The 15,611-nt window shown below is 42.1% G+C and overlaps 1 protein-coding gene across 5 annotated transcripts; it reads right to left on the bottom strand.

The window, feature by feature from the left end:
• Positions 1-228: 228 nt before the first annotated feature.
• eya3 (EYA transcriptional coactivator and phosphatase 3) lies at positions 229-15,416 on the bottom strand. Of its 5 annotated transcripts, none has more exons than XM_047605488.1 (19): positions 15,299-15,416; positions 12,953-13,061; positions 12,141-12,190; positions 11,904-12,001; positions 11,743-11,823; positions 11,594-11,648; positions 11,383-11,492; positions 10,994-11,131; positions 10,679-10,764; positions 10,302-10,479; positions 8,677-8,846; positions 8,386-8,469; positions 8,223-8,312; positions 7,197-7,255; positions 6,946-7,106; positions 6,701-6,815; positions 5,012-5,133; positions 4,826-4,926; positions 229-3,509 (listed from the first exon to the last, which is right to left on the bottom strand). In XM_047605488.1, exons 2-19 carry the CDS (start codon positions 13,007-13,009, stop codon positions 3,429-3,431), a joined length of 1,836 nt encoding a protein of 611 aa, XP_047461444.1. In that variant the 5' UTR covers positions 13,010-13,061; positions 15,299-15,416; the 3' UTR covers positions 229-3,428. The 5 variants fall into 5 exon arrangements, with proteins under 5 accessions (XP_047461444.1, XP_047461443.1, XP_047461445.1 ...); XM_047605487.1 differs by having other exon boundaries at positions 12,953-13,064; positions 15,299-15,410; XM_047605489.1 differs by lacking the exon at positions 10,994-11,131 and having other exon boundaries at positions 12,953-13,064; positions 15,299-15,410.
• Positions 15,417-15,611: the final 195 nt, after the last annotated feature.

Genomic DNA, 15,611 nt, shown 5'->3' with positions numbered 1-15,611 from the left:
GCAAACCTTACAAGGACCGTAGAAGGGAGGTGTGTGTCAGAGTGGGGCAGGTGGGCAGGTGGGTAGTGATTACTGTAATTAAATTAGCATCGGTTACTATGACAACCATCTGGATCACATTCAGGCTCTGTACATGACATGATGATACTCACACGTCCTTGAAAATGAGATGAAATACATAAAAAACGATAACAGTATTTGGCAGGAAATAAAAAGGACACGTCTAGGAATTTAAACATTTAAATATGGTAGTTTTTTTTTTTTTTTTTTTCCTTTTTCCCCCCAGCGGACATGTGGGTTGTTTACTTCAAAGAAAACAGACATGCAGGTAAAGAAATAAAACATTCAATAAGCTGAAAAGTTCTCAGTTTTCTCAAATACGTTGGATAAAATAAAAAATAATAATTCTTTTTGGATTTAGGTAACACACAACACTGAACAACCCCAAAAAAAAAAGAAATAAAAAGAAAGCGCACTTTGTCGAAGCTGCTTTGAAAAATTGTGATTGTCTCTAAGCGATGCCAAGCATTTCACAGCAACAACACGTCTCCTTTTCAAAAGAGGAGAACGCCTGATATCTATCTCTCTCTCTATATATTTCCATACAGATATAAAGTGGATTGTTGAGATTTCAAATGGCTCCAAACTGAGCGAAGTGACCATTAAACCGTCTAAAACTGAGCGTTTCCCACCAAACGATGGACTATTTCTATTTCTAGGAGACCTTTTCAATTACAGTGCAGACAGAACAATCATCGAAAACAAAGTCTGAGTAAGAAAAGAAAATCTTTAAAAAGTAGAAAAAAAAAACAACAAAATAAAAAGAGAAAAAGTAAAATAATAACACTTTGGATAATGTAATAACGCAGTGATACATGTATCAAACGAAACGTATTTTCCCTTTGAGATTATGCGTACAGATGATGGTTAAAGGCACAATATAAATATGCACACGACAACGACGACACACAAGTTACACAGAGGTACACATTCTTAACGGTCAAGCTGCATGTGTGTAAATATCTTCTTCAGGCTCAGTATTGTTCAGTCGTAATCTCGTCTCGGAGCGGAGGACGTCGACCACGCCCCCGCCCCCCCTCCCCCCACCTAAATGTTTCCTCCCAGTCTGCACGCCACAAAAATAATAATAAAAAAAAATAAAAATAAAAATTGAGCTAAGTAGAAATGTATTGCACAGTCATCATCCTCTGATTCTCTTCACTCCGTTACATCATGAGGCCGGTTCATTCAGAAATTATTTGATTTGTCTTCCGACTATTTTCAATGTTGTCAGCCACAACATTAAAACCACTGACAGGTGACTTAACATTGTGCATCTTGTGACGATCCAATGCTCTGCTTGGGAAACCTTTACTTAGACCTGGCATTCATTCACATGGATATTACTTAGTCACGTAGCAACCACATAGACCAGACCAGACCAGACACCTGCCACGCTCAGTAAAAGAAAAACAAACATGCATCATATCCCAAGGTGCTGACCTGGCCTCCAAATTCACCAGATCCCAAACTGATCAAGTATCTGTGGGATGATCCACAGAGGCCCCTCCCCTCAGAGGTGAAGGTGGTCATAATGTTGTGGCTTACTGGTGTATAACCAGAGCTGATTTAACTTCAATAATGCTTGTTCGGATCAATAGTCTTTTCTTTATTTTAATATCATAAAATAATAAGTTCCTTTTGGCGTTTAGTTTCTGCCTTTGAGAGGGAACAAAAAACACAACTTTTAACAGGTCTCTACTAAATCTTTTCGTCATTTGACGAAAAAATTTAAAATAAAAACACGTCGCATGTCGGCAGAACTCGATCCAAATGCTTTTCCAAGATCTTTCCTTTCCTTACGGGAGGTCAAGGACACTTGGGGACTGTGCTCTGAGGGAGTTAATATCCTCTGAGGGAGTTATTATCCTCCACGTCCTGGAAAACACATGCTGTCTGTGAGCCGACATGAAGTCATTTCTAAACCCACACAAATTAAAAGGAGAAGTGTAAAGACACGTGATAAAATGAAATAGCTGCTGCTTCTTTTAGCTTCACAGCAAGTTGAATTGGCAGCGAATGAAGACGCTTGTGTTTCTTTTCTGTTCTTTGTGGACGAATTAATGAAACACCACATTTATTTGATTTACCTGCACCTTTTTTATTCAACCTCCTGAGACCCGAGCTTTTATTCGGCCTGTGTTTTAAATTTGGGATCAGTATGACCTGAAATATAAAACTGAACAACGAAGTCCCAACGTCCTCAAACGAGTACTTGCTAATTCAATGTTTTCTACCTCGTTCACTTCTGTCCTGAATCCTGAATTATGTTGTTTTTTTAACGCTGATTAGTGTATTGACCCTTTGCTACTACTAGATCGCAGACTAAAGCGTCCACTAATGAGGACAACGGGTTTAAATGAAGCAGAAAAAGCTGCAAAAAAAAATAAAACTTAACGTCCCCATATGAGGACGCAGGGTCTCAGGAGGTTAAAGCAAAAATATCAAAATTTAATTAGTTTGGATATTCTTTATGAGAATATTTGGGTTTTGGGTCATTTTAACTAACACACGCACACACACACACACACACACACACATATATTGTCAAGAGTTTTCTTTATATATTTAACTCCAATAATATTAAACCACAAAACTAGCATCTGAAATATTCCCATTTGCCGACACGTGGCTTGTTACTCTCCGTCTTTTCAGGAAGGTCTTGTTCACGTGTCGGTTTAGGCCACATTCAGAGACCACAAACCACAGCGTGTTGTGTGTTTGTGTGTGTGTGAGTGTGTGTAAAGAGGACCGTACGTTTGTGACGAGGCGGTCAGCGATCAGCTGACTGACTGACTGACTGACTGACGACGGCGGCGCGGTGGTGGTGGCTCAGGCTGGTCGGGTCAGGTGAACCGGCGGCTACGTGAGAGGCAAGTATTCAGTTGTAGAGTCTAAATAAAAAAAGCTGCGACAATCCCAAAGGCTGATAAAGAAAAGAAGGGTTCACTGCAGGACATTTTGATAAATAACATAAAAAAAAAGAAAGAAAAAAGAAAAATAATGGATGTCATGTCTTCTGTGTGTAAATCAGTGCCAGTTTCAGCCGTGGTGAGGTTAGCTGCCGTCGAGGAGGGAGTGCTGGGTGAGAGGAACCTTAATTCAGCCGACTCACGATGATGATGCGTCCAGTTTGTTTTTTATGTTTGTTTTTTTTTCCTGCTTCGACCCAAAGTCCGCCTCAAAACGTTTACCATCACACAGTGAGTCACAAGTCGTCAGCGAGAGCAGATTCTGATAACCTCTCCTATAGCATCACTCCACAAGTCTCCAGCATGACGACAAAAACTAAAATAAAATAAAACAAAATAATTCAAAAAAAAAAAAGAATTCCCTTTTAGCGAACGACATTCAAAAAAGCTTCCACTCTACAAGAAGTCCAGTTCCAGAGCTTGGTGGAGGGACACCAGGTCACCGTGGGTGGAGATTCGCCAGAAAGGCATGTTGTGCTGCGCGGAGACACAACGGGGAAAAACGTGAGCGTGGGTTTGATTTATAGTGAGATTTCATTACATTTCACGTTAAAGAACGAGAAGCGGCAGCGAACTTGGAACTTCAATCCAGCCACAAGCTTCTAATACGTTACTAATAAGTGGTCAGAGGTCCAGCTCTTATTTTTTTTTTATGTATTCAAAATAGTTACGTCCCTATCGAACCCTTTTCCCCGGTGAACTGTGGATCTGATCTAAAATAAACAAACTTTGCTCCCCTGGAGATTCAAAAAGAACAAACAGAACAGACGCCCACATAGTATAAGTGCACATATTTAAAACATACACTGAAATAAAACTTTAAATCAGCCGCTTTAAAGAAAATCAGCTTTTTAAACGCGTTTCTGACACGGTTTAGGGTGAACTCTCCAGCTCCATGTTACTGATGAGGAGCCTTCATTAGAGATCTCTCTGTCTTCTTCTTCATCGACTTCCACCATATTTATTCTACTCTACGCACGAAAGTGCATCTGTCACTGTAATTTGACGCATTATGATGCAAATCATCATCATCGCATTTTCTGGAACTGCCGATGTGATAAAACTATTTTTGGGAAAATGATCAGATAACTGTGCAGCACATTCCCAGATGACTGACACCTTATGAATGTGTGTGTCACCGTGCGGGAGATTTAGCCGCAGACTTGTCAAGTAAATGAAAAGAAAGAAAGCACTCACATAAAAATGGTTGAAATCTGATAACTAAACTAAATTCACGAGACGTAATGACTCAAGTTCCTTCTCAGATTTCAACAGCACCGTTACACAGAAAGATGTGAAACTGGTGTTTGTTTCCTGGGGGAATGTGCGTTACGTTCGGGGGATTTTGTGCAGTTTATTCCTTTTCCTTTTTTATTTGTTCTGTATGTTTTTGGCCAGAGCGGTTTCCATAGCAACTGTTCATCTTGATATCAGGAGTTTGATGTGGACTGGTGACGATTTTCATGCACTTTCTGTCTTTTCTGTGTTTGTTTTTTAATTTAGGCCCAATAAAATTTAAGTATATATATATATATATATATATATATCTCGCATTTACTGCGACATGGCAAATTCTCATCCTGGGGATTGTTTCTGGTTTAATATCGTGATAAGTTCCTACTCCACAAACTCTCTATGCAAATAAAAACCCAACATCATTTGTGGCGTAGTAGAATATTCCAGCTCCAGGACGTCAGTTGATTAGACGTCCTTTTTATATGAATTATTATATTTATGTGCTGCATTGCCATCATTCAGTGACCGTCCACGTTAGAAAGAGTTTACATTTTTACCTGTTTTGCTGCAAACTCCTCATCTCGGCCGTCACCTATCACCACATAAGTCACTTTTTTCCCGAAGCGAGAAATGATCCTCTCGAAGCAGCTCTCTTTTCCTTGAACGACATCAAACCACGAGTCAACACAGGCTCGAGAAAATGTGACTGTACTTGCAGAGAGAGAGAGAAAGATCATGTGTACCTATTTTTGTGGCGCTGTAGATGTTCTCGATGGGGAAAACGTCTCCCAGGCCGTAGAGCAGCACCTTCGCCAGAGCGGGAACCAGCTGAGTGGTGGTGACCAACACATTCATACACTTCCCCCTGGTGGTTAGAGTCACACACACACACACACACACACACACACACATGATGTACCTCAATGGTAACTGGTGCAACATCACACAAGATGACAAAAAGTCCAACAATGACACAGACATAAAATAAAATTCTTCTATTTTCATTTCTGAGGAATCGATCATCGTTTAAGTGTCGTTTAAGACGACGACAAGTGACTTAACTCTCCAGACCAGCAGGTGGCAGTAGTTGGTATTCGTCTTTTAAAAGGAGAAACAGGAAGAGCTGCTGTTAGCTAGGAGGCTAGGAGGAGCTACAAACCTTCGTTACAGAGCTGCTCCCTCCTGAATCATACTGATTAGTTGGATTTTTTTTTTTAAATCGATTAATATGTAGTAAAAGTAGAAACTAATCAAATTTATTCTTGACCTAATACATATTGAACAAAGAAGCTGTGGTGGCTTTTCTTTTCCATAAACAGCCAGTAGGACACTAATAATATGCAGCTCTTGCTCGGCAAAAAAAAAAGAAGACAACACAACCGAATAAAAGCACACGAGCTTATCAGTAGAAGTGTTGATAAATCTGCTCCGTTAATAGTGCTCAGTACTTCACAGCGGGTTGATAAGATAGGACAGTGTATCCAGGACAAAAAAAAAAACAAAACAAAAAGCTGTATATCTCTGAAGCTTTTTCCTTATATAGCAGCTAAAGGTCGCACCACAGAAACTCTGCTCACTGGCTCACGGCCGAACGTTACCTGGGTGTGTCACGACTCGTACTTTCATCTTAAAGCCTTAACCCTCTGGAGTCCAGAGTAAAACTGGTTTCACCTTTATATTTAATCTTACAAATGGTTTTCATTGCCTTGTTTGGCGTCATTCTTCTCAGCTCAACCTCACCTGTGTCAGTTTACAATTATTTTTTCATTTTAACAAACTGCATTAACACACTGGACATAAAACCAAACTAAAACCATAAAATCCGAGTAGGAAAAAGTTAGATTCTTCACTGTGAACTGTGAACCACCAACATATGTAACCAACCATTTTTATAGCTTACAATGCTAATGTACCAATGTAGCAAACAACAAAGTCATTCATAACCATTTTCATTAAAATGCAGCAAATGCATCACGTATTTTTATTCAACTATTTACAACCATTTATAAAACTGTAAAATGTAACAACAACTAATAATACCTAAAAGTCACAAATCTCTGGCTTCCTTCTCTTTGGCTGCAGTCTCTCCACAGACTGAATATAACCTCACTCCCACAACTTTTCCCTCTTCCTCAGAAACCATTGACACGTCATTTCCTGATTGGTTGGTTTTCCACCTTGTTAGCGTTTCGCTTTTCACTGTTCCTCCCGTGCACTAGACACGCATCAACACGATGGCAACATTCAGGAAACAATTTAAACAATTTTACAATTAAATTAACAAAAATTAACAATTTAAAAACTGTTAGCACTTTCTACTGAAGTTGAGATGGAGATTGAGTGATGCTGTGTCTCGCTGCTACGTCGTCTTAAATTGGTCGTGTGATCTGGACTCCAGAGGGTTTAAAAAAAAATAAAAAGCGGGCTCAGACCTGGACTGGATGAGCAGCAGAGACTTGAGCGCCGTGCTGAGCCAGGCGTCCGTCACGTTCTCGATCTCAGACTGAAGCCTCAGGAGCAGATCCCTCTTCATGGGACTCAACAAACCTGGAAGAAAACAACAAGCTCTGAACACAAACTCTCAAAATGTGTAAATGTGATGCTCCTCCTCTGGGTTTTCAGAGCATAAAACAACTAAGAACTGAGGCGCAGGTCTAGTAGAAGACTGTTTTCTCACCCCCAACGTTTCCTTTGTAGTTGTTGTAGATCTCTTTTAGCCGGCGGTAGCGAAAGGCCAGCTTACGCATCCACTCCACCCCTCCCTGGACGCCCGTGGTGGCCCCTGACGCAGCTCCGCCGCTGGGCCCGTTAAAGCCGTCGGTCAAGAAGTTGTAGTTACTGAAATGGGAGGAAGAACACTAGTGATGACGATGATGATTAGTGTGAACGTGAGTGGGTTTGATGGATGCAGGTCGGAGCGTAACACACCTGAGGTCTTGTCCGTTGTCGTCGGAGGCCACGTCCTCAACGTGGACTTGGTCACACTCCTGGAAGAACAGAAGAGACTATAGGTTATTTATTGCTGAGACATTAACTTATACGACTTCAGTCAGTGATTGAAATCCATTCAGACTTTTTAAGACCATCACAGGTTAAATTTAAGACTTACACAAAAGTACGAAAAATAAGTAAAAACAGAAACTCAGAATTACTTTCAAAAAAACAAATCATAAGAGCTATAAAATCAGGACATCACTGTGGTGGGGACCAGAAATATAACAGGCCGGGGACCAGAGGGAGTCATACTGTAAATTATGTGTATATTTAAGTCTTGATTAAATGTAATTTAACACCTACAAGACAAAAAAATAAGGCCTTAAATTGGGATTATCAGATTTTAGACTCTGCAGAAACTCCGTCTTAAATGCAAAGGTGCTCAGTGTGAATGCAGCTCTACTGGTTTTTATTCATCATTCCTATCAGGCCTATGTGCACTGGAATTCATCCAAAACTCCTGCTTGACTATAAATAAGTTAACACCTCCTGCAGACTTTGGACGTCTGTCTCATCTTTAAGGTTTTGAATGGATTAGCTCCTCAACTATTTACGGGGCTTCGTGAAGAAAAAAATCTCCCAGAGCAAAAACACCAGAGCACTGACTGGATAAAGTGACTGATGATGCCCAACGGCGCAGGACTAAATTTGGCCAAACGGTGGCGTCCATCAGAGGAACTCAGCCTGGGAGGACACTGCCACCTCATGTTCGAAACTGTGACAATTACACCTTTAAAATGCCCCTTAAACTGGTTGAAAACAAGCCAAACGCATGGACTTTTAACCTTTATATGAATCTGGAAATCATTTTTTTGTGTAAGATTTTTACACGTTTTATTTTTCATGGTGTATGTTTTTTATGTTTCCTGCCTTAAGATGAAATTTAGCAGCTGTGCTAACGCAGGGATATTTATATTGATGCTTTTTGCTGATACGTCGATTAAATAAATAATAATGTACCTCCAGGTCATTGAAGAACAGATGAGTGTCGGCCAGCTCAAAGATCAGCTCCTCCATCTGTAAACCCAGGTTCAGCACAGTGGCCGGGTCCTGAAACAGCGAATGAATGAATGAATGAATGCGTTACACGATAAACTGAGCCACACTTAATAATAAAACTCACCTTGCCAAACTTCTGTGCGTACGAGCCGGTGAGCAGGGAGTGGAATATGATGATGGTCTCATCCAGATCCCACAGGAAAATGCGCTGAATGCAGAAGAAGAATTCATGTGAACATCTGCATTTTATAACAAGTTTACACAGAGAAAAGACTAATTTCCCTCATTTACTTTGTCATCGCTTTGCTAGTTTGGAGTTGACGGGAAGAGCTGTGGTTTAATATTCAAAAGAAATGTTTAACATTTATCGCTCCGGTTAAATGAACCAACTGAACGTGAGCGGCGAGGCTACTACCTCCAGGTCGCTTTCAGGAGGTGGGGAGGTGTCGGGCTTCTTGGCCTTGCCTTTGGCTTTGCCCACCGAGTTCCTGCGGCTGACCTCGTCCTGGTCTCTGGCTCCGGGAGGCAGAGCCACGTTGGTGGGAAGGGACGCGCCTGCAGGGAGGTTCTCAGGCGGCGACGCGTCTGGACGCAGGAAAGAGCAAATTAATGTGACGCGAGCGCTTCGACAAAACCGGTTGGTTCCGTCGTTTCCGTCGTCGTGTGCTAGAACGATGAGCTCTGAGCAAAGCTGAGAGTCAGAAAGAATTTTTTTTTAGCTACGACTAAAATAAAAACCCCTGGTCTCAACAACCTTGAGTCTGTCTGGGATTACACGAAGAAAATAGAAGACACTGAGACGGAATAAATCCAGAGAAGAACTGCAGTGAAAACCTAAAATAAAAATAACTTGTGAACACATCCGCCCCCAATAATAATGTGTCTTCCTTTAATGGGTCATTATAGGAAGCAAAAAGTTAACTGGTTAAAAAATAAAATAAACTATGTGTGGTTTTATATGTGAAAGAAATAGTTTTGACTGTATTATATGCATGTATAAAGTTTTAGTGATAAAAACTGATGGTTGGGGTTGAACCAGATTTTATAGCTGCAGACTTTATTGCTGCTTCAAGCAGGAAGTCGACAACACAAGCGCCTCCTAGAGGACAGTGGGTCATTGCTGCAAACTAAGGCAGTTTATAAAGTGTGTGAAAATACGTCACTAAAGATGAAGCCCACTCTACCGTGACATAGAGAACATGTAAGTCGGTCCTGAAATACAACAAAAGTACGACTGTAACGCACGCTCATCTGAAAAGGCCGTTCTCTAACCTGTCAGTAAAATCTCAACTAATCAAACAACAACTTCCTCAAGAACGAAGGAGGCTGCACATGAGCAGTTTGTCTGAAGTTATTAGCTTTATAACCTTTAGCTGCTTGAGTGAGTTTTCTTTTGTTTTGTTTTTTTCCCAGAGTGAGAGCTGCATATTATTAGCGTCAGACTGACGGTGGTTATGATGGTGACGTGAGCTACGGCCGTCATTAACCTGTGTTCAAGCTTCAGTAGCTTCTTTATACAATATGTATTCAGGTCAAGAATAAAAGGGCTTAAAGTAAAAAAATAAATAAAAAAATCCTGAGTCTGAACTTATTTTTAAGTCCTTTGTAGTTTTTACGTTTAAATCCATGTGGAAAAAAACGAATTGTTGCCTTAATCTGACTCTAACTGGACAATTAAAGCTCATGTAACGAGTATAGAACATAGTGTTCATGTTACAGGTTAAGGAGGAGAGAATATATGTGCAGCAGCTATTTATTTTTATTTCATTTTGACAACTCAGAGCTCATTATTTCCCCAAGTTGTTTTGAAGTTTTCCAAGACTCACTCCCACCCTACTTCTGATCAGCTAGTTTTTTTTTTTAAATGTCTTTTAAGCCCTGAGAATATAGATTTCACTATTGCAAAGCATTACTTTCCAATGTGCATTTCTGTGTGACTAGTAAACTTTCACTACGTCGACTTTAAAAGTCGTTCCACTTCCATCACGTGGCGCTTTCAGAAATGCGTGGAATGCTAAATAGAAAGGCGTGGATGAACACCTCTGGGAGGAAGTCCAGCCGAGGCGGCCTCCTCCGACTTCACGGCCGAGTACCCGGCTACGCCCACGCCGGCGCTGTGCTCGTCGCTGCTGGGCAGCCCGGCCGGCATGTAGCTGGGAGGGAGGCCGTAGTACTGAGAGAACTGATTCTGACCCAGAGAGTTGTAGCTGCTAAACTCCTGAGGGAGGAGGTAAAAAAAAAACAAAAAACATGAGGACATATGTACATATTCATGAGCTGATATTAGTTTCATTTTAAAGATGAAACACACATACAGATCTTTGACACTTCTTCTAAAGCACTACCTGTTTTTTCTCCTCCCAATAAAAAAACCAAACCTCAGATTTTTTTCATTTAACGCCCGATGAGCTTCTCACCTGCTGAGCCACCGCTGTGGAGGCCGTAGTAACGGCTGTAGCTGAAGGGATGTTCGAGTACACGCTGGACGTCGTGAAGCTTGAGCCTGGACACGGAATAAAAACGTTTTTTTCAAAAAAAAAACGATCCAAAGAGGATAAAAAAAAAAAGTATTTTTTTCTCATGATGTTTGAAGTGACAGGGTGAAAACAGAGCAGTGCCGCCGCAAGTTCTTTTTTTTATTCTCGTGTTCGTCGGGTGTTTGCAGACAGCGTGACGACGGGGAGGGAGGGGGGGGGGGTTATCTTGTGAGACAGAGTGAGGCTGCAGCTTGCCTTGGCTGGGGTAAGAGTAGTGCAGCTGGCCTGGCTGCGTTGAGGTATATGCGGTGCTGAAGCTGAGAAACCCAGGCTGGCCACCAGAGGGCGCCTCAGGCAGCCCTGTCTCTGTTTTAATGCCTGGCCACATAGCACCTGAAGACGAAAAGAGAGCAATGGAAGCAGAAAATGAAAGAGGCAGCGGGAGAAGTGGGTCACTTGGCAAAAGCTAAGAAAAACCAGGGCCTCCAGTCAAGATGTGTGTGTGTGTGTGTGTGTGTGTGTGTGTGAAGGCAGAGCTCAAAAAGCTACAGCGCCAAAGCACAGTGAGGCCTTCGAAAGCAAAGTAACAAAGCTTTTAGTGGGAAGACGACATGGGCTGTTAGAGAAGGAGAGTGGGCACTAACCAAAGGGCGGGAGGCCGTAGGTCTGGCCGGACTGGGGGAAGGCGGAGTACACGGTGGACTGGGCCAGAGGAGGGAAGGCTACCTGGCTGGTGTAGGACGTCACCGCAGGGCTGAGGGGAAAGAAACAGGAAGCGTGGGAATTAAATCTACTGCAAGCAAGAGGTATTATACATAATAAGATATTCACATGTCAGTTTCATGCAGCACTCACTTGCTTTCCTGATAAACCTGCTGGGTGTATCCAGATGTGGGGGTAGAGTCAGTACCTGTAATAATAATAATAAAAAAAAAGGATTCAGTTTAGCTACAGGAACTAGAGATTTCTTCGTTTACAACCGAGACAGCGTTTCTGTTCCGTACCTGAATGTGCGTACGAGTTGATAGAGTCGCCGCACGCCTGAGACGGCGCCCCTCCGTCTGCGTTCGACCGCTCCTGTTCACCTGCAACCAGAGACAAAGAGTGTCAATAGGTCCCCGGGCCGTGTCATTTCTGAGGCTTTTATTCGCATTTTCCCACCGACCTGCATCGAGCTGAGCGGCGGACAGGGCGGAATAAGAGCCGTCCTGCTCCGACGGCCCCAGCACAGCAGCAGCCGGGCTCCCGTCGTCTCCCAAATTACTGGAGGAGCATCAAGAATTCATTACAGTAATGGACGTCCTGCACCAAGAATGCAGTCTAACGCGGATTAAGAAAGAAAAAACTTTTCTTCTTGGCGGTTAAATTACTTTAGAGAGTAGAAAAAAAAAAATACACCAACCTTGGTTCTTTCTCCAGTCCGCCATCAATCTCAATTTTGGCTTTCTTTGTCTGCACACACACACACACACACACACAAAAAAAAAAAGGTTTGTAGAAACATTTTAATTGACAACGCTTGAAAATATATAACAAACAATTAAACTCAAATGCAAACCTTCTGGAGAGGTTTCAAGAGTGTTGCTATTTGAAAGATCTGCATATTTTGCAAAACCGATTCATTCATTTTAGGCCTGTAACTAGTTTTTAAATGATAGAATCTTTTCTATTCGTTGCTAGTTGTTGCATCTGCTATTGTTGTGTTTGTGTGTCTGGGTTTTATCTGTATGAGCAGTTGACCACCACTGAATTTCCCTTGGGATCGATAAAGTTTATTTATCTATCTATGAAGACAGGATGGTAACCTGTAAGGGGCAAATAAATCTAAATACAGGGTCACAAAAAGACTCTTTCCACTCTTTCCGAACAATTCTTAGCAATTTCTTTTTGTGGCATCTTAGCAGGAGCAAACAATACTATTTCACCATATATTGTTTGCAATTATTTAGCAACTTTAGAAAAAGGTGACAGTCCACTTTTTTCCTCAATAAGGCTGAATAACAGATAAAAATTCAATAAAACAATCAATTAATACTCGAGAAAATTTGCAAAATCTCACAAATATATTTTAATCTTACTCCAAATTGCCATTAAATTTCCACTCTACGAAAACAAGAAAATCAGGAACACTTCCCCGAACTTCACGATGCAGCAAAGCAAACCCTAATTTATTTATCCGTGCAGTCGCCTCCGCTCTACGTCGTCGGCACTCACCGGCAGCTCAGGCAGCTCCTGCGAGTCGTCCATCTCTGCGGCGGAGCGACCCGACATGTCTGCACAGCTCAAGCCCTCACGCTCTGCACCTGGAAAGCCGGTCGGGACCCTGCTTCACACGACCACGGGTCGCAAAAAAAAAAACAACAACACACACACACACAGGCACAGGATAAAACGGCGGGAGTAAAGGTTTATGTAGTTTCGCGACGCGCCGCTCTCCCCTCCCCTTGTCCCACAAAACGCTCATCGATTAAATCCCTCCCCCGCCCCTATCAGGGTTTGATCAGCGGAGGAGGCAGCAGGCGGCGAAGGAAGTGGGGCACCCTGGTCTAATCTCGGCACGAGACCCTGCAGGTGAGGCACGTGTGGCGCTGACGTTTGCCCACCGTTGCCTCACCACTCCTTGTGTTTACCGTGGGGATTAAGGATGCGTGCCACCTTACATGTGACCTAACCTGAATTCAGCGAAAACATATCGTCCGGCAGCATTAGCTGCTCAGGTGCAAACTGTCGTATCAATAGATGCCCCGGGTGGGGGGGTGGGGGGGATAAGATCTAACCTCGTTTTGTCCTCTGCTCGCTCGACTGGCCGTCTCCCCCCCCGCGGCTGCAGGAGAGAGGAGAGACGGGACTTTTATCTAACTGACATAATGTAGAGAAAATAGGCCAGACGGCAAATTTAAAAACCGCGCAAAATGTGTTAGGTAGTCGCACGTTCTGATTCAAAAGCGTGCGACTTGAACTGGTAAAGGCCATTGAAGCATATGAAAGCTTATGCAAGGTTTGCATAAGTGAACTTAAAATAATAATAATAAAAAAAAAGTATTACATTATAGAAGAATCAGGCCACAGATGAGAGCCTGCATAACTCCAATTAACTAGAAGATGCCAAAGAAAATATATTCGTGTGTTTTTATTATTTTAAATTATAATCATTGTTGCGGCTCATCAAGATTCGGATCAATCAAAACAATCGTCCCTCCACCTGTTGCCACCAGTAACCGAGAATCACAACAACACCCGGGTTGAATCGCAACCGCCTGAGACACACTATCGCTCTGTCACAGGATCCTTCGGGGGGTTTCTGCTTCAGGCGTGGACTGTCCAGCTTAGGGGACACCATCGTCTGGCCGTGGCCTTGGGATTCTCTTTAAACGGCCCAAAAAAAACAAAAAAACAACATATACGTCGCCTAAATAACCAAAGATTATACAGCTGCAACATTAATCGGTTTGAACAAAACATCACTGATTTTAATTGCTTCCTAAATGAGAACTTATTAGAGGTTTTAGATCTTCATTTAGCTTAAGTTAAATGTTTTCTCTGCCATATTTAACAGTTTGGACAAAACAAGACGCAAACTGAAGATGTGACATTAATCTGTGGGAAATAATCATGTGCATTTATAAAGCCTTTATATGTAAAAATTATTGCTCAATTAAACAGTGGCTGAAATTACTACTACTCTCTGCACACGTACAATAGCAATTTAGACAATCGTACTATAGAAAATGTCTTTATATTCGTGCCAATTTTATTTTTGAGGAAGTTTTTGGGAAATCCTGGGGGCTATAAAATGTATTCATGTGACTATAACACTGTAGTTACGTATAAATCTAAAGGAGGCTTTACGGTTTGCATCCCTGCACTTGCTATTAATGATGATTTGACAGCTTATAGTTCGCATATTGTTGCTGTGGTGAGAGGGAGCTGCATGCATCTGCTCCCTAGTTGCAGAAGTTCATGGTGCAGACCAGCGTTTGCTGAGCTGGATTCAGCAAATAACCGAGGACAGTTAGCTGCGAAGGTGAAGTCCAGCATCAGACTACTTCCTGAAAACCTCGTCTCAATTTAAACCAAACATCCCTGAAACATATATTCACTCTGCACGTAAAGCCAGATGTAGATAACTTACTAACATTTAATGGCAGGCCCTAACATTTAAGACACAAATAAAGTGCACCACACCAGCATTTAGACTGCACCGACAGGGGCGCCAGCTTGTTAGCATTAGCAAGCTTTAGCCTAGCTTCGAGGCATCGTTTTTTAATTTGTTTCAACAGATTTAACTGTGTCATCCAGTGAAGGTTTTGGCATGCGTGCTAGTTTACAATGGTAGAAATGACGGCAGCGGAAGGAGGCGAAATCAGCCACTGCACTTAGTTTGGCCCAATTGTGAAAGTTTTCATCTCCAGAGATTAGTCGGCGCCCGTAGCCATTGGACCGTTGGGTCCCGAAATGGCAGCGTGTGAAGCGCATCTCACTCCCGCTGCGACCAACTGAGAAGCTAATCACAAACACAAACAGGCCGGACAGGCCGAACATGACCAGAACTAGCCTTACCATTGAAGGAGCGACGGGGGATCGCTTTAGTTTAAGCGTGTTGAGTTGAATCCACAGTGTCAAGCTTTGTCTGTTGTTAGGGAGCACTATTTGGCAGGACGTTTACGCTGAAGAGGTGGGCCCAATGCGCATGTGCGAAACCTGCTTCAGTTTATAAGTCTCTTGTTGTTTAAATGCACAGTGAATGGTTTTTATCATTATCACTGGTTGTGTGACATTTCTTGAAGAAAATATGTAAATTTATTAATGAGAAGATAAAGGGAATATTTGTTTTGCTTTGCGGGAATGTACCATTTAAGAAAATTATATTCAG

This window comes from Mugil cephalus, chromosome 14 (genome assembly GCF_022458985.1).
Source record: "Mugil cephalus isolate CIBA_MC_2020 chromosome 14, CIBA_Mcephalus_1.1, whole genome shotgun sequence".
NCBI lineage: Eukaryota > Metazoa > Chordata > Actinopteri > Mugiliformes > Mugilidae > Mugil > Mugil cephalus.
This window is presented reverse-complemented; position numbering and strand designations above follow the sequence as displayed.